The 24,017-nt window shown below is 39.0% G+C and overlaps 1 protein-coding gene across 2 annotated transcripts in view; it reads right to left on the bottom strand.

Annotated features, from left to right (window-relative positions):
* The window catches only part of PPP2R5E (protein phosphatase 2 regulatory subunit B'epsilon), a 156,721-nt gene that overhangs the window by 19,056 nt on the left and 113,648 nt on the right, over nucleotides 1-24,017 (bottom strand). For both annotated transcript variants that reach the window (XM_005685955.3, XM_018054081.1), the window contains exons 5-7: nucleotides 17,795-17,887; nucleotides 1,113-1,243; nucleotides 901-960 (exon numbers count right to left, since the gene is read on the bottom strand). In XM_005685955.3, coding sequence (XP_005686012.1) covers nucleotides 901-960; nucleotides 1,113-1,243; nucleotides 17,795-17,887 — 284 coding nt within the window. The remainder of the gene's footprint in view (nucleotides 1-900; nucleotides 961-1,112; nucleotides 1,244-17,794; nucleotides 17,888-24,017) is intronic.

Raw genomic sequence — 24,017 nt, 5'->3', positions numbered from 1 at the left:
TCCTAAAGGGAACCAAGTGACTCCACCTTCTCTCTCTCCTCATATTAGGAGGAGAGACTAAGTAATCACATTGTCCAGCTACATTACACTCCCTTGTGTGTGGAAACCCAACAACAGCTGTCTCTCCCCAATTCATTTCACTACTCCAGGCAGCAGCCGTTCCAAGAAATACACCTGGTACATGGACCCTTTGAAAATGGCAATCTTTCTAATTTTTCTAAAATAATGTGTTTATTTGTTTTTGGCTGTGCTGGGTCTCCCTTGCTGTGTGCGGGATTTCTCCAGTCGCAGTAAGCGGGGGCTGCTCTTGGTGGCAGTGCCTGGGCTTCTCTTTGTGGCGGCTTCTCCTGTTGCGGAACCCAGGCTCTAGGGTGTGCAGGCTTCAGCACTTGTGGCATGGGGGCTCAGCAGTTGCAGCCTGTGGGCTCTACAGCGTGGGCTCAGGAGCTGTGGCCCACAGGCTTTAGTTGCTCGCGCCACGTGAAATCTTCCCAGGCCAGATCAAACCTATGTCTCCTTCACTGGCAGGCAGATTCCTACCCACTGTGCCACCAGGGATGTCCCTCTAGTTTCTCATAAACCTGCTTTCAAAAATTATGGCAGAGAAACGAAACTGACAAGAAAAAGTTGTTTGAGTAACTGGTCTGACGGTGATTGGATGAATAATGATTCAACTGTTGGCTCTTTCTGTCATTCCAAAATAATCAGCAATGCATAATTATGAAAGAAGGGGAACACAAAACTAGGTTTTGTAGAGTCAGTTGGGAAAGATGCTATAAGCACAACTGAGACCTGATGTACATACAGTAAGATCTGGGGCCGCGGCTCCCCGTACCATCTGACCCTAACCATCACAACAATACTCACCTGAGATTAGCAATGAGCTGAAAATGTGCTTACCTTCCTAATATTTCCAGCAGTTCAGCTACACCATTGAAGTGTTCTGTTTCATAAACAAACCTAAAAAGAGAGAGGAAAGAAAAGGGGAGGGAAGGGGAGAAGAGGAGAGGAAAGAGAAGGAAAAAAAGAAAAAGTATGCTATGTTCAAATATTTGAGGTTTACTTAATACTTCTATAAAACCATCAACTTTGCTTCTCCTCCCTCCACTTACCTTAGAAAAATATTGTTAATCTGTTTTCGGATAAATGCTCTAAGACCAAGAAACTTGCCATAAATTCTGTGTAAGACTGTTTTTAAGTAGTCCCGTTCCCGAGGGTCTTCGCTGTCAAACAGCTCCAAAAGCTGTTGTAAATAAAAAATAGTGTAGCTGTCAAAGTGGTTTCAGCAAAGGATTTAGAAATTCTGCCACTTGTTATTTAAAATCTCTTCCTTCCTTCTTCAAAACATTATTAAAAATCTATTACGTGACAAGCACAGCGCTATTCTCTGGGAATGCAGGGATAAGTAAGTCAGACAAGGGGCTCATACTCTATAGAGAAGAGATGCACAAAAAGAACAATAATCAGAACAGTAATTATAATATTAGGTAACACACATATAGCACTTAGTATGATCAGCAGGCAATTTTCTAAACAACCTACTTACATTAATACTCTTTATAAGGTGGTCTTATTCCCATTTTAAAGAAGAGGAAATTGGGGCACAAAGATGAGAAGTGGTAGAACTAAAATTTGAACCCAAGCAGTCGGGACCCTAGAGTCCATTATTTCAATCACCACACTTTTGTGGCATAAGCCATTCACTGAGCTTATGTTTCAAAGATACAGCTAGGCTTTCAGCTCTCCCAGAGCATACAAGTAAACTGAGATACCCTAAACCAAAGCAAACATCAAAAAGTTCCCCAAAACACTGGCAACACTCTCTTCTGAGATCCTGGATCTTACTACATGGGTATGTTCACTTTATAAATACTCACTGGTGTGAACATTTATGATTTCCGTATGTATGTTATACATGAATAACATTTTTCAAGCTTCCAATCATTTATAATCTAAAGACAATAACTGAAGGCTGATAAGATCACATCTTATCAGAACTGAAAACATATGGCAACACAAAAACCTGCACATGAATGTCCACTGCAGCACGATTCACGACAGCCAAAAGGTAAAGTAACCCAAATACCCATCAACTGCTACAAAGTGTGCCGCAGCGGAACATTATGCAGGCATGAAAAGGGATAACGTACTGAAATACGTCACCACATGGACACGCCTCTCAGACATCATGCCAAGCAAAACAAGCCAGACACAAAAAGCCCACATAGTGTATGATTTCACTGAAATATCCAGAATAGGCAAATCCGTAGAGACAGAAAGTATATGAAGAGTGACCACTAATGAGTATGGCATTTGTTTTTGAAATGATAGAAAGTGTTCTGCAATTATATGACAGTGATGATTAAACTCTGTAGAATATATTGAACATTAAATTATAAACTTTAAAAGGCTGAATTTTACAGTATATGAATCATATTTCAGTAAGACTGCTTTTTTTTTTTTTTTTTTTAATGATAATAGGAATATTCCTCTACCCGAAGAACAAACTTGGAGACTGGGTTGAATTTTAATTCTTCATACCTTCATTATCATTGCAATAAAACAGAACTCATAGTTCTAATGTTAACTTTATAGCAAAACATTTCATGAGCGTATAGATACCATACAAATGAATGCAGACTACCCAATTACCAAAAAAAAAAAAAAGCTGTCAAGACACACTTAAACATAATTTCAGGTAATTAAAGACTGAGGCTGGGATTGACAGCAGAAGAACTTGGTGGGCAGTAATCAAATAAATCATCTACTTTTGTCTGAACAAAAGACAGAGTTACAGGGCAAAAAACCACAAACTGAACAACAGTCTTCAAAACTGAGCAGTGAGCCAGACAGAATTTTTGACTGTACAATGTCATCCGTCCATCCATTCAAAAATTGAATATTTCAAATGAGCATGTCGCCAGCCACTGGGCACAGTGTCAGGGACAAAATGATGAGCAATACAGACACTGCTTTTACAGAACCTAGTGTAATGAGGAATACATGGCAAGTGACTCGGGATACTAGATAAATACACAGCAGCAACATCTACTCTAGTTGAGAGAAGTGGAGTGATCAGGTAAGACTTCTACACGAAGTGACATCCATGTAAAAATTTGGAGCCAGAGGTGAAGAAAGTGTTCATGGCAGATTCAATAGTACATACCTTCGCCTGCAGCCTATCCAAACAGAAGATGTGGTTAAAATACCTGCCATTTCTCTGCTTACTTAGTCATACAATCAACCAGCCAGTCAATCAACCAATCTCTGTATATACCAGGGACCATGACCATCTCCTTTGCTGGGTACATGCACGTGTGCACACACACACACACACACACACACACACACACCAACAAACCTGGAGCCCACAGGAAAGCAATGAGAAAGTCAACTACACAGTTCCACAGGAAACAGTAAAAGAAAGATGTGAGCCCTATGGGCAAAAAAGGCTCCATGGGTTCATTATTTCTTACCTCTACCTGCAGAAAATGACAGATTTCTAACTGACCCATTCCATTCCGTGTTAACAGAAATAAGTAACCTTTGAGTTCTATTTTTTAATTTGGTTTCTATTTTTAAGTGTTGCAAAAAGGCTCAATGAGTAATTTGTAACTAACACAGAAGAAGGTTTGAGGGGGTGTAATGCTAGCAAAACTTGAATCAACCATGCTTATGTACTGTTAATCTTAAGAGTTTGATGAACATATAATAATTAAACAAAAATTACTTAACTAATACGTTTTCATTGGCTTCCCTGGTGGCTCAGAGGTTAAAGCATCTGCCTGCAATGCAGGAGACCCGGGTTCAATCCCTGGGTTGGGAAGATCCCCTGGAGAAGGAAACGGCGCCCCACTCCAGTATTCTTGCCTGGAGAATCCCATGGATGGAGGAGCCTGGTGGGCTACAGTCCACGGGGTCGCAAAGAGTCGGACACGACTGAGTGACTTCACTTCAATGCGTTTTCATTAGGCCCTCAAAGAAAATGTATTACCAGGCACCTAACCTGAGCCAGTCTTAAAGGCACAAATAATATATATATACTATGTTCTTTGAGAAAGATGAATTGTAGTATACAAACTACTTTTCTGCAGCGCTACGGAACACACTCAATGATTTCATGATATAGGAGGCAAAAGAAAAGGTAGAATCGTGTGTAGGCCCAAAAAGAAGGGAGTGGGATGAGTTTTAATTTCCCAAACCAAGTAATATTTGTGTGCATAGTCATATATAACTTCCAAATACTCCCCACATAAAAAAGCTATGAAAAATATAATCCAGTATCTGTAAATGCCTAGGTAGACTGTGCTCTCTACAATGTAACAGGCAACTTGTTGTCAAAGAAATGAAGCTGGAAAGTTTCCAAGGTGATTACAGAGCACAGACACACCTGTCAACATGCTGTCTCCCACTTTATAAAACCAGTGCCCAGTGACTTAGCCCAACAAACTCCTTTGAACCTCATCATAAATCTACAGTGAAACATAAAGGACAAATTGCAAAAGGTAGTCAGGGTCTGTCAGTTAGACTAGAGGGGTTGAACCTCTGTCTTCTTAAACACTCCCTGAAATGAGAGTAAAGGAATAAAAATGCAAGAAATCCACCGGGCAGAGAGGAGTGGGGAGCAGATCAGACAAATCTGCACACCTCTCAAGGATGGAAAGTGGATGGCAAGAGGTAACTATCTTAGATTTCCTCTTTCTCCACTCTGCTAAGTGTTTTTCCATTCTGCCAGCAGGGAGGGAAGCCAACAAGAAGCAAGCCAGTTCACACCAGAGAACCCTTAAAAGGCATAAGAACTGAAGGCACCAGATATATTTGATGGCAAGGTTGTGAGGAGCTAGAAACAGGAGAACTGACTGAAAGTTTGGAGGAAGCGTAACAAGATCTCCCAGATCCTCTGTCCCATGCAGTTTACTGAAGATTTACAGTCAAGGCCTGGAGAGAATAAACGAGCAAGTCTAGTCTTAAAGACATCAGATATAGGCTGAAGTAAAACACTTATTAAAAACAATGGGATTTAATAAAATTCTGCATGCTGAAGAGCGTTACCTTTGCCAGGCCCTTCCCTGACTAAGCTCTTAGTTCTGACTGAGGCAGGAGGTTAGAAAGTTCCTTATGGGGGAAATGGACAGTCCCAAGAGGAAACAGCTACAGATATACTAATATCTGAAGGTTTCTCAATTAAGTGGCAAGGCCTCTGCCCAAGATGCCAAGTGTTTCCCACTTACACATGTGTGTACACATGCACACACACATGCACACACACACAGAGATACAGATTCTAAGAGGTCTTCTTTTAAAAACTAACGTGTTAACTATGAATATAGGGCCTCCCTGGTGGTTCAGTCATAAAGAACCTGCCTCCCAACGCAGGAGACGCAGGTTTGATCTCTGGGTTGGGAAGATCCTCTGCAGAAGGAAATGACAACCCAGTCCAGTATTCTTTCCTGGGAAATCTTATGGACAGAGGATCCTGGTGGGCCACAGTCTACAAGGTCACAAAAGAGTTGGACACGACTTAGCAGCTAAACAACAACTACGAATATAGTCTAAGATCACCAAAGATTCTAACATAAAAGATACAGAACCCCCCCCAAAAAATCATAAAGAATCCAGAGGAAACAGCGCAAGAGCGGAAAAAACTGAAAATAAAAGAATCTGCAACATCCTCAAAATAAACAAATCCACTAGATCTTTGAAACAAAAACAGAATGCTATTACAGATGAATATTCAGGAGATAAAATAGCACGCTTAGAAATTCACAGGTCTGGCGCATTAAAGTGAGCAAATCTAGCTTGAAAGTATAACCAAATGATAGAGTATACAGAAGAAAGAAGATAAGAAAACCAGCAGATCAAAATGTCAATCAAGTTACGTGGGCAGAATAAAGACATTTTCAGAGAAGTGGGTATCGAAAAATGTACATCCCATCCATGCTTTCCTCGGAAGCACCTAGAGGATGTAGCCACCAAAATGAACGGAAATGAAGCAAGTAAAGACACAGTCAGAAAGGGGCAAAGGGAAGCCCCAGGATGGCCTCGGTGGACACAGCCAAAAGTGCCACCTAGAGCAGGATGACTTGGGCTCCGGGAAGGCGGCCTCCAAGGAAAACACAAAGACAAAAAACTAGATACCAGTGTGGGCCAGATTAAGAGCTGTGTGACACTCTCGAAGAACTGATGGGTGAACTAGTGACCACTACAAAAGGAAGCAGGCAAGTGAAAAATCACTAATTCTAGGGGGTTAAAAAAACCCTACAAGAAAACAAACGTCATTATGGCATACTGTGTGCCTCTGCTCTGAACAACATGTACACAGTCCTGTTGTTTGACTGTAAAATACTACAATTTGATTTAATTAAATTTTCTGACTGTACTGGAAAGATGGACAGGAGGGAGATATAGAGGCAGACATGTAATAGCTTATAGTAGGAACAGATTTTAAACAATCAAGAAACAACATTAAGAACGCTATTTAGAAGTACTGAGGTACATACGAGGGAACAGCTACTTGAATGTGGTTACTTCCAGGGAATGAGACTTTAGGTTGGGGAAGGATCAGGCAGGAGTTACTATTTTTCTTTATAAAGTGTGAGCAAAAGACTTGAAACAAAAAGCCATTATCCTCTTCTGCAATAAAGAAGCAACTGCCCAGCTCTATTTCATGTAAAGAAAAGAGTATAATCAATGAAATTAGTATTCTAAATGTTTCAAACCTAACTAAAATCAGATCTCTACATGTTAGGCTTTACTTAAGCTATTCTGCTATGTTGTTATTTGGAAGAAAAGCTATGACAAACCTAAACAGCATATTAAAAAGCAGAGACATTACTCTGCCAACAAATGTCTGTATAGTCAAAGCTATGGTTTTTCCAGTAGTCATGTAGAGATGTGAGAGTTGGACCATAAAGAAGGCTGAACGCAGAAGAACCGATGCTTTTGAGCTGTTGTGATGGACTCCAAGGAGAGTCCTTTGAACTACAAGGAGATCGAGCCAATCAATCCTAAAGAAAATCAACCCTGAATATTCATTAGAAGGACTGATGTTGAAGCTGAAACTCTAATACTTTGGCCACCTGATGCAAAGAGCCAATTCATTAGGAAAGACCCTGATGCTGGGAAAGATTGAAGGCAGGAGGAGAAGGGGAAGATAGAGGATGAGATGGTTGGATGGCATCACTGACTCAATGGACATGAGTTTGAGCAAGCTCCAGGAGACGGTGAAGGACAGGGAAGCCTGCTGTGCTGCAGTCCATGGGGTCGCAAGGAGTCTGACATGACTGAGTGACTGAACAACAAATTCTGCTACATGAAAAAATACTATCTTCCTAATACCTTCACCTCGATCAAGTAAAAATGCACCTGGAGAAAAGAGCCAAGAACCAAGAAACAAGAGCCAGCGGCAGCCTGACTCCCATGTATCATAACTCAAGAGGACCAACATATGAAATGCACTAATTATGGGGCAGTCAGTATGCAAGTACAGTGAGCACAAGCTTACATTATAAGCTTGTAGCAATTCTGACTTCAGGAACTTCGTAACTCAGTACAAAAATTTCAAAGATATAAGTCATACTAACATGAACAACTCCACCGAGTCACATGCTTTTATTTTCCTCATTTCAGCACTTTTCCTACAAAGTAGAGAAGCCCGTTCTTTCTCCCTCAAGCGTTTATCCTGACTCAAGAAAACCCCGTGATTTAAAATTTTAAGACAATCAATCTGGTGGGCATCTCAAGAAAGAGTGGTTATGCCACATAACGATGCTCTTAGTGGGATACAGGCAGGGACTAGCTACATAATTTGTGGGCCCAGTGCAAAATGAAAATGCCTTACTCCTTGCTCAAAAAGTGTTAAGAATTTCAAGACAAGAACAGCAAAGCATTAAACCATGAACAAGTGCCTTCTAAGCACAGGGCCCTCTGCCCCAGCATGAGCTGCATCCCCACCAAGCTGGCTTTGGATGCAGGAGTCAGAACAGTAAAATCCTTTTTTTAGGTTTCTGAGTTACAGGTTGGACAGATGAGATACGGTAATTTACTGTTCACTGGTAATGGCTATCTGATAAAATTTCTGGTAGAAATAAACTCTCAAGTTTTATTTGCTAAAGACTCTGAGAGATAAATGTAAACATTTTGACACACTCAAGGAACTTGTTTAGAAAATAGTTCTTTGTATTAGGGCTGAGATTCAAGGTTTGTGAATTTTATTTCATGTTAGAATCTAAAATTTTTTCACAAGTTGGTTTTATGTTGTGTCCAATTTGTCTTCAGTTTTTAAAACACAATAACAAAAGGTCACTATCAAGGACAGGCTGGGAGATTTGCATAATTTGCATGAAAATTACAGCACCTTTCAGCTAAATATAACTGCACATGTGAGGAACAAGTTATTAGCCAGCCATCTCCAAAAGTACATATGTTTATGGAGATACCTGAATAGTATGTCTCTTAGCAACCACTGACTACTTTTCAGACTTGCAGAGTGGTTGAAAGCAGTCTTTAGAAATTCACTACTCAATTCCTGCCACAATAACCCACCCAGTGAAATAATTCAAGGTTTGGTGATTCATTTTTGGTCTTGGGGGTGCGAAGCGTCATAAACGAACCATTTGCCCAACTAACGCAGGTAAAATTTATTTTTATTGGGAACAGACAAGGTTGTTTCATAAGTCTAGGCAAGCCCACACACTTATAGCTTAAAAAGTTACCTAAGTCGAAAATCAACATTACCCTGGAAACAAGTGCACCATGTAATCAATCGACTATCTTTGAAGTCTCTGACAGCTTCCTTATGTAAAGATTTAGATTAAGTACATAACAAATGCTAAAGGTTATGTAAACTTAGATTTAACAAAAATTAGTATGAAATTTAAGCTAGTTAATATGTCATTCTGAGTACGTCAAGGCTATATATTGTCACTGTTTATTTAACCTCTATACAGAGTACATAATGCAAAATATAAGGCTGGATGAATCACAAGCTGGACTCAAGACTGCCAGGAGAGATATCAACAACCTCAGATATGCAGATGATACTATTCTAATGGCAGAAAGCAAAGAGGAACTAAGCCACTCTGAAGGAAGGTGAAAGAGGAGAGTGAAAAAGCTGGTTTAAAACAACATGAAAAAACCCTAAGATCATGGCATGTTGTCCTATCACTTTATGGCAAACAGATGAGGAAAAAGTGGAAATAGTAGCAGATTTTATTTTCTTGGACTGCAAAATCACTGTGGACAGTCACTGCAGTCATGAAATTAAGATACTTGCTTCTTGGAAGAAAACCTGTGACAAGCCTCGACAGCATTTTTAAAAACAGAAACATCACTTTGTCGACAAAGATGCACAGAGTCAAGGCTGTGGTTTTTCTAGTAGCCATTTATAGGTGTGAGAATTGAACCACAAAGCAGATTGAGTGCCAAAGAATGGATGCTTTCGAGTTATGGTACTGGAGAAGACTCTTGAGAGTCCCTTGAACAGTAAGAAGATCAAACCAGTCAGTCCTAAAGGAAAGCAACCCTGAATATTCACTGAAAGGACTAGTGCTGAAGCCAAAGCTCCAATACTTTGGCTACCAGATTTGAAGAGCTGACTCATTAGAAAAGACCTTGATGCTGGGAAAGATTGATGGTATGAGGAGAAGGGGGCAACAGAGGATGAGGCGGTTGGATGGCATCACTGATGCAATGGACGTCAGTCTAAGCAAACTCGGGGAAATAGTGAAAGGAAAGCCTGGCGTGCAGCAGTCCACAGGGTCACAAAGAGTTGGACACAACTTAGCAACTGAACAACAAGTCCATTCTGAAATAAAAAAACAGCAGATCCTTCAAAGGTACAAGTCACAGATACTTCTGACTGGCCCACAAAAAAATCTAGACTTCCAGGTTTTCCTAAAAAAAAAAAAAATCAAAAGAATCTAGCAATACTTGGCCCACTTAGCAATTAGCCAGCAGTTGACCAGAGTGGACTGGCAGCAGGGTCCAAGCTCTCGGGGTCACCACTGTTTCCATCAACTCCTCTCTGTCAAACCCAGACTACTACATTCTATATCACTTGTCTGGCCTCTATGAAGATTTGAATGTGCTTTCCCTGGTTCTTACATACTAAAAAAGTACACGTTCCTGGCACCAGTTACTTCTAACACTGACTAGAAGAAATCAGCTGGTGAAGTGGAAATGATAAGAATTCAAGGACAAGAGACCATATTAAACATCTTTAAAAAACAAACAAACAAGCAAACCAACAGCCAAAGAAGAATCACACAAGCAGAGTCCAGAGGGCTTTTTGATTTTTCAGATTGGTAAAAGTTAAATCTCAAAAAACTGGTAACATGCTAGGTAAGACATCACAAACTAATATATAACTCTGGGGACTGAGGCTGTTCTAGAAAATAATCACAAAGAAACTTCTCAAAACAAGAGGTGATCCTAACAAAACAGTAGTGACAGCAGCAGTGTAACGTTTACTGTATAGCTCCAGTGCTCAGAAATTATTCCCCATACTTACACATGAATATACTTTTTAAATCTACACAACAACCTTTTAATTGCTATCTTATGGATATTTTGGATCTACTTTCCAGGGGAAGAAACTGAGGCACAGAGCGGTTATGTAATTTGCCCAAGGTCAGACACTAGAAAATGGCAGAGCCTGCATCCAAACCTCTTCATAGTTAGCCACTAATCTATTTTGCTTCCTGCTGAGGAATTATCAATTAAAAAAGAGTTACTGAAAGAGGCTTTTTAGGAAACACAGGAAGCTTTCCACTGAAATTCAGACTTTAAAAGGACATACACAGAAGATAAAAGGATGGACACATAAAAAATGTTAAGTGTAAAAGAATGGCCCAGTCTTATAAAAGTAGCCTTAGGAAAGTTAATACACAGAATCAGCTGACATTTATGAAAAATGCAAGGCAACAAAATGAGAATGTAGTTGCAATGGAAATATTTTGACTCTTCTTATTAATTACAACATACATGTTCATACTTTAAAACGAAAAAATAGAGAAATACCAAAATTAAAAAGTAAAGATCATCATACATAATCTGACACCCTAAGAGATAATTAACAAAAATGTACTGTCTCTCCTTTCACACTTTTTATTGCATAGACAAATCATCTTTTCTCTAAAATAACAGACTCAGGTTCACAATATTTTATTGTTCCACACTGTGCATATTCCACTTAAAAACAGATCCTGTGTAACTCTATCTCATTCTTTTTACTCAGTGATCTATATTTTGTTAAATGAATGTCCACAGTTTATTCAACTGACCCCCTACTAAGGAACTTTCAAACTGTTTCCAATTTTCTAATAATCATTAACAATGGTGCATTCACTATCCCTGTATATTTTGCTTTGTGTACATATCTATTTCTCATGGAACTGCTCAGTCACAATCTGCATTAAGAGAATACCATCAGATCTCCTCTTCATGGCACCCCACTCCAGTACTCTTGCCTGGAAAATCCCATGGACGGAAGAGCCTGGTAGGTGGCAGTCCACGGGTCGCAAAGAGTCGGACATGACTGAGTGACTTCCCTTTCACTTTTCACTTTCATGCATTGGAGAAGGAAATAGCAGCCCACTCCAGTATTCTTGCATGGAGAATCCCAGGGACAGAGGAGCCTGGTGGGCTGCCATCTATGGGGTTGCTCAGAGTCGGACACAACTGAAGCAACTTAGCAGTAGCAGGTACCTATCTATTCATTTGTGCATTTTTATGAGTTTTATGGCATACAGGGGATCTTCCCAACTCAAGGATCGAACCCAAGTCTCCCACATTGCAGGTGGATTCTTTACCATCTGAGCCACCAGGGAAGCCCTAACAAGAAAAAGTCTTTTCTACCCAAATCTCTATTATATTCTAGTCTCCTGTACCCATACCATACTTTTATAATTAATATACCTTTATAGTATGTTTTCGGAGAAGGCAATGGCATCCCACTCCAGTACTCTTGCCTGGAAAATCCTATGGACGGAAAAGCCTGGTAGGCTACAGTCTATGGGGTCACGAAAAGTCAGACACAACTGAGCGACTTCACTTTCACTTTTCACTTTCATGCATTGGAGAAGGAAATGGCAACCCACTCCAGTGTTCTTGTCTGGAGAATTCCAGGGACGGCGGAGCCTGGTGGGCTGTCATCTATGGGGTCGCACAGAGTTGGACACGACTGAAGCAAGTTAGCAGTAGCAGTAGCATAGTATGTTTTAATGTCTAATAAAGTATCATTAATTTCCTTTTTCAAAAATGTTTTATTTCATGAACTCTGAAATCTTCAAGTAAAGAAACTACTGAAATTTGGGGCTTCCCAGGTGGTGCTAGTGGTAAAGAACCCATCTGCCAATGCAGAATGCGTAAGAGATGTGGGTTTGAACTCTGGGTTGGGAAGATCCCTTGGAGGAGGGCATGGTAACCCACTGCAGTATTCTTGCCTGGAGAATCCCATGGACAGACAAGCCTGGTAGGCTACAGTCCATAGGGTCGCACAGAATCAGACACTACTGAAGTGTGTGTACACACACACACACACACACACACACACACACTGAAATTTTAATTAGAAGTGCACTAAATGTGCAGATTAATCTGTAGATTCTATGGACATTTTTTTGATGGCAAGCCTTCCCACCTTGGAATGTTACATTTCTGCATTTATACAAGGCTTCTTTGTAAATTTTTATTATAAGTTTCTCATAAATTTTTAAATTATTTCAAAAGGTGGAAATTATAAAACTAATATTAGAATCAAGAAAAATAAGATATTCTGCCAATGTGGACAGGTAATGTAATGAGGATGTGAAAAGAGGAATTCATACTTAATGAGCAAATATTAGGCCTCCTATATGATACTAGCAGACATTTATGTAAGTCACATTATTTTAGCATCATAACAGCCTACTACTTTGTTTTAACTTGCTATAAGAGAGACGACTGTTATTGTCACTTTACTGAAGAAAACACAGGCTCAGAACAGTCAGTAATCTGCACAAGTTTTCAGTACCTATTTAAGATTGAAGGTAAGGAGCCTGTGTTCGTATCTGTAGTGCCAATACAATTAAGAAAATCTAACAGCTGTCAATTTGGGGTATATTCTATTTTACCGAACAGTATCTCACTTATTCCATTATCCCTATGTCATGAATGAGGAAATCCATGCTTGGTAGCAAGTATATTAACTTGCTGAAAGTTACATTGCAAGTAGGCAGAAAAGCCAGGGTTTGAATACAGTTTCTTCTTATGCCACAGTCATATTCTCAGCTCCTAAAATATAAGTAGATACACAGGAGAGTCAGGGTTCAAATCCAGAGCTTTCTAGCTTTCTTTCCATTACATCATTCTAAAATAGCCCAATTCTTATTTTGCTTTAGGGGATGGAGGAATCAGACTGTAAAGAATCTAGCTAGCTACTACCAAAAGTATAAATCTTGTAACTAGAATAAATTATGTTTAACTGAATAAAAAAGTTCTGCATTAAGATCACCAAAACTCTCTGAGATCTATGAGAATTCACAGAGAATAAGATATCTGCTCAAAGAAAAGGAATAAGGGAAGTGTCATTCTGATTTGCAAAAGGGAAAAAATTTCCATGTCACAAGAGAAACACACTAGAACCAGGCTGCACCATGCAAGTTCGTGGGGTAGAGAAAAGCGAGGGTGTGCAAAATGAATAAGCTGACAACAGAGCACAGACGTACAAAGGACCTGCCAGTTCAAGAACGGTTAAGGCTTGGTGGTCAGAGGAAGAGGGAAGGAGGGTGGGACAGGGGATAACAGGACAGAATCTCAGCAATAATGTCTCAAACTCCAAAAGGCTCACCATTGCCAGAAGGTCCCAGGTTGGGGCCAAAGGTCCAAGGAAGGAATGTCAGAAGCAGGTAGACAGTTGAGTCCCTTCTCCGAGAAGGTGCTGGGCAAACGTAGGGAAGGAAAAGGAACGGGAGGCCAATTGTACAGGTTACCAACATGAATGAACAGGGTAATATGGAAGATGGAAGCTGATAGAATGACAGCTCATCTCTAACACGATGCAATGGTTTGAGTCACATGACTACATTCAAATGCCACTCAGTGGTGACGTTTGATCAGGGATCAAACCCGGGCCCTCAGCAATGAGAGCTCAGGAATCCCAAACACTGGACCGCCAGAGAATTCCAGCTTTCCTTTTTATGATAAAGTTCCAAGGCCCACAGAGGAGGGGAATCCTGTAAACATGAAGTCCTGGCTTTTACCATTGCATCGGATGAAATCTCTCTCTGACTCTCTTTATAAACAAAAATTTGGAATCAGAGGAGGAGGAAATTCTACTGTCGATTTCTAACTGGCTCAAGGATGGAATTCAAAGACTGCTGATTAATGAATCTGTGCTAAAATAAAGGGAAGTTGCTAAAGGCACGCCACAGGCTTCTATCCTCCATCCTGCCTAGTTTAACAATTTTAATCAGTGGCTTTAATGAAGCCAATAGCTAGCATATTTAGAAAGTCACAAATGTGATACAGATGGAAGGCAGAGTGAAAACGGTTGATGACAGAATCAAGACCCAGAAAGACTTCAGAAGGCTGGGAGATAAGATATTCCCTAGGAATATATGTGAGATCCTATATCAAGATAGAAAAGCTAACTGCAAAACGAACAAGAACCAGGGAAAATGAAAATGGGCTTATGACAAAATGCATGAAACTAAATTGGAAGTCAGTCAATTATGGCTGTGGTGGGGGCGGCAGGGAGAATGATAGGGAAAAGGGATAGTTAAGGAGTTTGGACACTGCTATATTTAAAATGGATAACCAACAAGGACCTACTGTATAACACATGGAACTCTGCTCAATGCTATGTGGCTGCCTGGATGGGAGGGGAGTTTGGGGAGAATGGATACATGTATATGTATGACTGAGTCCCTTCACTGTCCACCTGAACTATCACAACATTGTTAACTGGCTATATCCCAATATAAAAAAAGTTAAAAAAAAAAAAGTCAGTTAAGACCATAAGCTTATCAACCTAAATTAACAGTGTCATAGAACAGCAAGAAGAGCTAATGAGAGGACTCCTTTAAGAACCCTAGCATCCAGACAAGGAATGCAGACCCCGACTCTAAGTTCCATTGGACTGACCGAGCTCAGAGCTCTGTGTTCAGATATAGATGTCATCCTTAAAGACAAATGGACACATGTCGAAGACTTCAAAAACTAACAAATGAGACAGATACTAAGGACTCAGTCTAGAGCAGAGAACGAACACTGACAGCTGGGCAGATGGCTTTAATTCACTCTGAATAGGATTTTAAAACTAACAGAAAATTTCACCAAAAAAACAAATTGGGGAGAAAACAACTTCTCTTGGAAAAAAACATTATTTAGCAAGAACTGATGAAAAAGGTATAGTCAAAACTCCCTTCAGTAACAGCTGGTCTGCCTCCTATTGTCTGAAGCCTACAAGCATCTGAGTTGTAACTGCTGCTTTAGAGAAAAAGTGGTGAGGGGTAAATACAAAAGCTGTGTTCTAGGACCTCAAAGGTTATGCCTGGGCTAATGATACACTAAGGGACTCTAAAATAAGGCCAAAGGCATATGAGGTATAGGGAGATTCAACACAAAAAACAACTTTCTAACAAAAAGGGAAGAACCTGCCTAAGTATGTGGCCCTTCCTCACTGAAAAAGAGCAGGCAGAGGTTACCCCTCATCAGGGTCTCAAAGGAAACTGATTCAATGGATAAAGAACTAGAAGAGACAAACCAAAATGTCCCTTCCAAGTCTGGGTTTTTCTGATGTTTTAATTTTAGGAGCTTTATTATCATCAGTATCATCGACCACGGAGAGCACACTGACTGGGCCCTGCGTGTTTTCCATGTAAGTAAAGCACTGACTTTCATAGTAAGATTGCAGGATTTACTGTTTCCATGTCAACTAAACACAGTGTCTACTGCTGAATAATTATCTGATCTTCTTGGGCACTTTAATTCATCATAAATAAAAGAGAACCTTATCATTTCATCAGTGTTGAGAGATGGGGGCTACTCCTGCCTTGAAGTCATTCCAAGTTATAGTGAAGGGACTCACAGGGAGGCATCATGGTGTAAGAGACAGAAACCTGAACAGAACATGTGTGTGGGGAATCTGGTTGCCTTTTTTAGACCTCAGATTTATTTATCTACAAAATGGGCATAAAACATAGCCATATCTGCTTTAGATTATTATATACATCAAATTAAATAATGCATATAAAGGTGCTCTGACAACTATACAGTGCTGTAGAAATGCAAGGACTTTCCAACACAAAACACAGATCTGTTACGTTTTGTTTTTTGTTCTGCCTGAAATGCATTTTACCTCTTTGGGATAAGGACCTGGACCAATCTACCTATTGCCCAGTGAACCATCAATCTACTTAGTTATCTATCTCTCTAAATATCAAATGCTGGGAAAGACTGAAGGCAGGAGGAGAAGGGGGCGACAGAGGACAAAATGGTTGGATGGCATCACCAACTTAATGGACATGAGATTGAGCAGGCTCTGGGAGATGGTGAAGGAGAGGGAAGCCTGGCATGCTGCTGTCCATGGGGTGACAGAGTTGGACACGACTGAACAACAAATATCAAATCTCACTTTTCCAAAACTGCTCAGCCTCATATGTCCAGAATTCTAAAGGTGTTAATTTAAGAAAGGGGAATGAGGTCATTACTTGAGTCATCAACCTTTATCCAGTAAGACACAGAAGATCAATTTCCTGCCAAAGGAATGTTTTATATTTGAAGTTCTGCATATTGACTCACTGCTGCTGCTGCTGCTGCCGCTGCTAAGTCGCTTCAGTCATGTCCGACTCTGTGCGACCCCAGAGACGGCAGCCCACCAGGCTCCCTGTCCCTGGGATTCTCCAGGCAAGAACACTGGAGTGGGTTGCCATTTCCTTCTCCAATGCAGGAAAGTGAAAAGTGAAAGTGAAGTCGCTCAGTCGTGTCCGACTCTTCTTGACCTCATAGACTGTAGCCTACCAGGCTCCTCTGCCCATGGGATTTTCCAGGCAAGAGTACTGGAGTGGGTTGCCATTGCTTTCTCCAATATTGACTCACTAGGAGATACTTATTTTTTTCTACATAAGGCATCTCATTAATCACTTAGAGAGAAGCAAGCTACAATAATCCATACACCAGTTGGCTCAAGTATCCATTTTTACAGACGACTGTCAACAAGAGCACCATGAACGTACTTCAGGTCTGGAGTAAACAGATATGATCCATAATTATAAAATGTAAAATGACATTCAAGAAAAATATGTAGGAAGTTCCAAACAGATAGGTGACAGTTAATCTCTTCAAGGGAATCTTAAGTGTTAACCTGTGCTACTTCCTAGCTATGAAAGCTTACTAGTACCCTGACTTTGATTACTTATTAAAGCTTACTTATGCTCTAGACCATGCCTACTCAGTTTTAACAGATGCGTGAAATAGTTTAAAATCCTTATGCAAATAGAAGTTTTCAAATTATATAAAGAGTCACAAACTAGAGTTATATAAGTGAAATTCCTTTATAATTACATTTTAAGAAAGAAAATTGCAGGGATTTAGGCATTAGCATTTGTTGTTGTTTAAAATGTAATTTCCAGTACAATAAATTAAAGAGGTACCTGTTACTTTTAATGGGCAATAATAAATTTATGTATATATATATTTGTTTATGGGTTGATATAACTGTCACCGTAAGATTTTTTAACAAACATCTACAGCAAATGAGATAAAGTGTTATCAACTGAAAAACAAATACATACAATGACAAGAATATACTTACCTGTAATACAAATTTCTGATCTATGTATTTTTTGGCAATGCTGGGTTGGAATTCTTGGCTTTCCAAAAACCGTATGAAAAACTCATATACAAGCTGCAAGAAATGGATTATTGTTAATTTCAGACTATAATTCACTGAGAACAGTATTAAAAACCATAAAAAGCTCTAATACTAAAACTGACAGGGGTTTAGTGTGTTTTAATATCAATCAACTAGCAGTGCTAGCCTTTCTTGCAGCTCACAGTTGCTGTTATGATTTTTAGCTTTTTAAATTTATAATCTGAAGCACAGCCTAAGAAAGCAAATATAAACCTCCCTAAATCTCATCATTCAGAGTTAACCACTGTTAACATTTTAATGTATAAAACTACCAATTTTCTTATAGCTCTATAACATATCAATGTACTATAAATATATGTATGTATGTATATACATACACATATACACATATATAAAATATAGTTTTCAAACTATCTTTACCATTTAAACAATATATTGTGGTCAATTTGTGCCAACAATATCTACGCCACCATTCTTAGTAGCCAGAAACATAGTCCACTATAGATAATTTATAATAAATAATTCCATTATTCATAATTACTTTACCAATACCCTCTGCTTAGACATGTAAATAGTTCTTAAATTACTACTCTATTAAATTACACCACAATGTACCTTATATAACATATATCAGTGTGCACTTGTTAAATTATTTCATGAGAAAATATTTCTAAAGGGGAATTGTTAGATCAAAAGATATCCAAACATGTCAGGATTATCAACATTCATTACCAATTTCTTTTCAGAAAGTTTACGGAAATTTAAGCTCCTCTAGCAACAACAATATATAAGAGCGTGTCAGGATGTTCTCATCCGCAGAGTTAAGAATATTCTCATTCACAAAGAGTTAAGAATATTCTCATCCACAGAGTCAACCTCAAATAACTTCTGATAAACAGTGTGGGATCACTGTTCACACGCTTTACAAAATAAACCTATGTTAAAGTATACATTAAATCCTGGTGTAGCACATATACCACAGTATGTTAAAACCAGAACTTTCAAGAGACAGATACCGGTTTGAAAACCTAACTCTACTCCTTACTGTGTAACCCTAGTCTGTTGTTTCAACTGCACAATGCAAATGATAATCCCTAACATTAAATGTGATAATATATACATAAAGCCCCTGCACAGTGGCTAACACATACTACTACTGTCATTACCGCTTAAAACAGGATTCTCAAACTTTTTAGTCTCACCCTTTTATAATGAAAAATGACTGAAGACTCTAAAACGCTTTTGTTTACATGAGATATAGAAGTAGAAATAAACACAGAAATTTTAATATCTTTTTATTTATTTTATAAATGTATTATAATTATAAAATTATATTTTAATATATTTATTATTCAGAATAAAACACATCACATGTTAACATAACTAATATATTTTTGTGAAAAACTTTACTTTTCAAAAAAGTTACTATGAAAAGGAATATTGTTTTTTGTTTTTATAAATCTCTTTAATGACATATTAGAAGACAGATTCTTATCTGCCTCTATCTTCAAGCTGTTAGAATATGTTGCTTTGGCTAAAGTATATCAAGAAAGTCGAGTTATACACAAACCTACTGCTGTGAAAAAGAGAGAGTACTTTCACAGTTTTTTGTTTTACATAATTGTGGATACTCTTTGATACTATACCAGAATGACAGTCGTTTCTTAAAGCTGCATTTAAGAATCTGAAACCATATCAATGAATTTTTCACACTGTTACACTAAATTCCAATCATCTATCTTGCACTTTGGATGATATTTACCCATTCATGGTTACTTAACATCATTCATTGGTCAACTGGAAAACATTAGTTCACTGAGTTACTGTAAATGTTGACACATTTTATTACACAGTATCAATAAAAGTCTTTAATATCTCCATTAATATCTCCAAGGAATTAACATTCCTTAATATCTTCAATTTCTTTTTAAGTCTTGAAGCTTTGGGGAGCTATAAAGCTCAAGGTGACAAACAAAGGACAGATACAAATTTTCCAAAGGATAGACACAAGCTTTCCAAAATTCTAATTCTAAATTTTGCTTGAATGCTCTAATTTTATCAGTGGGAAAACAATTGTTTTCTTTGTTTGTTTCACAGAAAACATTTACTAAATACCCAAGTCGGAACAATCACAGTTTGTCAAGTATTCTTTCAGGTAAAAATGATACTTTATGAATAGTTACTTTAACTTGCAGCTCAGACAATCACACAAATGCTTGATTCAGCAGGCTTTATGCATACTTTCCATTTCACCATGAAGAATGTTATTTTTAATGTGTACTCAAAGGTCCAGATTTAATAAAATTAATAATTTTTGCTGCTCTTCAAGGACATTCTTAATTGAAATTGGATTTTTTAAAATTCTAAGTGCATGGCAGTAGAGAAGGCAACTACTAAGTCAGTTTGACATTTGATTTGTGCTAGTAAGGAAATCACCATCGTTTTTACAAATATTAGGGCAAATGCCAACACAGTAAAGAGAGAGAATAAAGCAGTATTATTATAAAACTAATTTTGACTTTGCAGGCCACTGAAAATCTCATCTCAGGATCCCCCTAATGGTCTGCAGATACCACTAAACTAAATGTGTCACATAGGGATCTTGTGACTTTAGACTCTAAGATAACACTTACATCAGCATTTTACATTTACATTAGCATTTTAATTTTCTATTAAATTCTGTTTTGCTCTCTGAAAGTCTAGATTCAGAAAAACTTCCTCCCTGTGATCTGAACACTGCCAAGTAGTACTTCTAGTCATACTAATGCCCGAGTTCAAACATGCCCTGTTAGAATTGTTCTTTTCTTCAATATACTAATCTTTCAACTTACAGTTTTACCAATAGTTTTACATCAGCATTATTCAAATAACTCAGGAAAGAGGGTTTCATCTCTCTTTTGACTCCCACAGAATGGAGAGATTTCCATCTTCCAGGCCTGACTTGTGGGCTGGCAGGGCTTTCTGGTGGGATTGGCAAAGTGTCCTCTCCCTTCTTGAAAGCAGCTATGGTTTAAAAAAGTTTGGTGGAAATACTTCAGACACATTTATTAATAAGCATACTCTCTTTTTTTACCAATTTTACCTCAGAATCGAAAATCTTCCTTGAGTTTCTAAAGGAAAAGACTAGGGACTAGGGAGAATAAATTACTTTTCAAGGTCACGTAAGTGAATTCTCCAAGGAACGTAGAAAGTGAAGTCGCTCAGTCGTGCCCGATTCTTTGTGATTCCATGGACTATAGTCTACCAGGCTTCTCCGTCCATGGGATTTTCCAGGCAAGAGTACTGGAGTGGGTTGCCATTTCCTTCTCCAGGAGATCTTCCTGACCCAGGGATCAAACCCAGGTCTCCTGCATTGCAGGCAGATGCTTTACCCTTAAGTATTCCAGATTTTCAGTCTCAAGTGTAAAACATTACAAATAACCCCTTAATTGTAAATGGAAGTCCTACAAAATCATATTCTACTAGAAATACAGACCAAATTTCAAAAAATATGCAAAGAATAACCATGGTAACCATGGGATGCCAGATACCAATTGTTATCGGTATCTTTTAAAAGATACTGTTGAAAACATCAAACAAAACATATAGGGTAGATTTAACATTTTTTCTTATTTTTAAATATCCTCAAAGATTCATAATTTGTTATGAGTAATACTGTATAAGCCAAAATTAAAATCCAAGTGTTCTGGAGCAAAAACACAGCCAACCACCCAACAACCACAGTGTGATTTTACTGGTGGTGCAGAGGTTAAAGCATCTGCCTGCAATGTGGGAGACTTGGGTTCGATCCCTGGGTCGGGAAGATCCCCTGGAGAAGGAAATGGCAACCCACTCCAGTATTCTTGCCTGGAGAATCCCATGGACGGAGGAGCTTGGTGGGCTACAGTCCACGTGTCTCAAAGAGTTGGACATGATTAACTTCACTTTCACTTTCTATTATTGTCAGAGATTTGGTAATAAACACTTTTCTGAGTGAACTCCGGGAGTTGGTGATGGACAGGGAGGCCTGGCGTGCTGCAATTCATGGGGTCGCAAAGAGTCGGACACGACTGAGCGACTGAACTGAACTGAACTTCCTGTGTTTTGCTTCCCCAGTGGCTCAGACGGTAAAGCGTCTGCCTGTAATGTGTGAGACCTGGGTTCGATCCCTGAGTCAGGAAGATCCTCTGGAGAAGAAAATGGGAACCCACTCCAGCACTCTTGCCTGGAAAATTCCATGGACAGAGGTGCCTGGTAGGCTACAGTCCAAGGGATTGCAAAGAGTTGGACACAACTGAGCAACTTCACTGTGTTTCCTTGTAAAATGTGGTCCAGAAGCAGCAGCACACTGCAAATGCTGGAGTTCCGAAAAAGTGAAAAGGTTGAAGAACATGCAGTTTGGGTTAGGAAAAATCAGTTGTCTGATCAATCATAAAGTAAGATGTTGAATAGTAGTGATGGATCACTGCAACAAGAGAGACCCATCATGGACAGAAAGGGAGATTTCTGAAACATCCATCTAGGGTCTTTCAGTGTGACTGATTCATGGAGTCAGAATGCACAAAGAAAACAGAATTCATGAGACAAGTCAGGAACCAGTACAAAGGCATCCAGAAAGCCAAAGAGAGTGAAGGCAAGAGTGCCTACTGACTTGACCTTTGCTATGAATGAAGGCTGCTTTGTCAATTTTAAGAGGTTTCTTTTTCTTTTTTAAATTTTATTGGGGTATAATTTATTTACCATGTTGTGTTAGTTTGAGGTGTATAGCAAGATGATACAGATGTTACATATATAACATATATATGTTACATATACAGATATACATATACATACATTCACTCTTTTTTAGAATCTTTTCTCATGTAAGTTTCTTTGTGTGTTTGTGTGTGCTCAGTTGCGTCTGACTTCTCTGCGGTCCTTTGGATTATCGCCCATCAGGCTCCTCTGTCCCTGGGATTTCCCAGGCAAGAATACTGGAGTGGGCTGCCATTTCCTTCTCCAGGGGATCTTCCTAATCCAGGGATTGAACCCAAGTCTCCAGCATTAGCAGGCAGATTCCTTATGACTGAGTCTTCGGGGAACCTGATCCAGTCTAAGTCATGTTTCCCCCTGAGCTGAAGAAGGGCTGAGAGGACTACAGGCTGAAACACGTGTCAACAGAGATGAAACCAGACTGTTCTGGAACACAGTTTGCTACTTTAGCTCTCCAAGGACACAGATTTCAGCATCAGTCTTCACTGTTGCTTTGGTTTTAAGAGTTTCAGATGAACTAATGGTTAATGCTTCTGTACTAATGACACGGTGTAAGCTTGACATTTGTGGTGGTGGAATTCAGCTTAATAGCTTTAGAAATTAATTTAGTCCCACGTTTTATAGAGTCATTAAGCTTAGGAAGGATTAACTGAAATACTGAGTTAAACTTTATCATACTTTAGGGGAAATTTATATCTATGGTGATCATAATTTAGAGTATTCAAAAGCTCTTGCAAATGGTAAAAATGGTCTACTGTCTCTTCTGCAGAATGCAGACTAGACAAAAGTTGAAGCTCTGAAGGCATCTCCCTCCTTGTCTTTTCTACTACACGATGAGGGACTTTTCTGAGAAAATTATCTCTTTTTGTTTGTTTTTTAAATTTCTTCCAGACGATATTGCACCTCTGTGACCTGATGCCAAGCATGAAGAATAAGACATGACAAATCACTCATCCATTCAAAAGAGTTATTGCTTTTTTGGGGGGGTCACAATCTGGGATCCACCACGAAAAGCACAAATAGTCTCCCAAATTTCTCAGACTGCAGAAAGTATGTCTGGCACCTTAAAAAAAAATCAAGCATCTAAGATGATTAAATCAACTATAGGGTTTTAACTAATTTACTCCACTTGGCAATCACAGCAGGAATATATATGTATGACATGCCTAGGTGAGAGCTGAGAAAACACAGCCCTGAAAGCTCTCCATATAACTAGGCGAAAGAGCATTACATATATATCTGCAGCAACCTTGAGCTGCCAAAGCAGGACAGGGAAAGTTGCAAATGTATGTCAAAAATTCTGAAGCAGGGATAAAAAATAAACCCTTAGAATATCTCTAGGCCTTCTCTCCCTGCTACAGTTTCCTGCCCTTCAGAAAGTCAACCAGTAACCATAAGCACACTGCTACAAAGACACAGTGGCTTCTGCCTC

This window comes from Capra hircus, chromosome 10, assembly GCF_001704415.2.
Source record: "Capra hircus breed San Clemente chromosome 10, ASM170441v1, whole genome shotgun sequence".
NCBI classification, from domain to species: domain Eukaryota; kingdom Metazoa; phylum Chordata; class Mammalia; order Artiodactyla; family Bovidae; genus Capra; species Capra hircus.
This window is presented reverse-complemented; position numbering and strand designations above follow the sequence as displayed.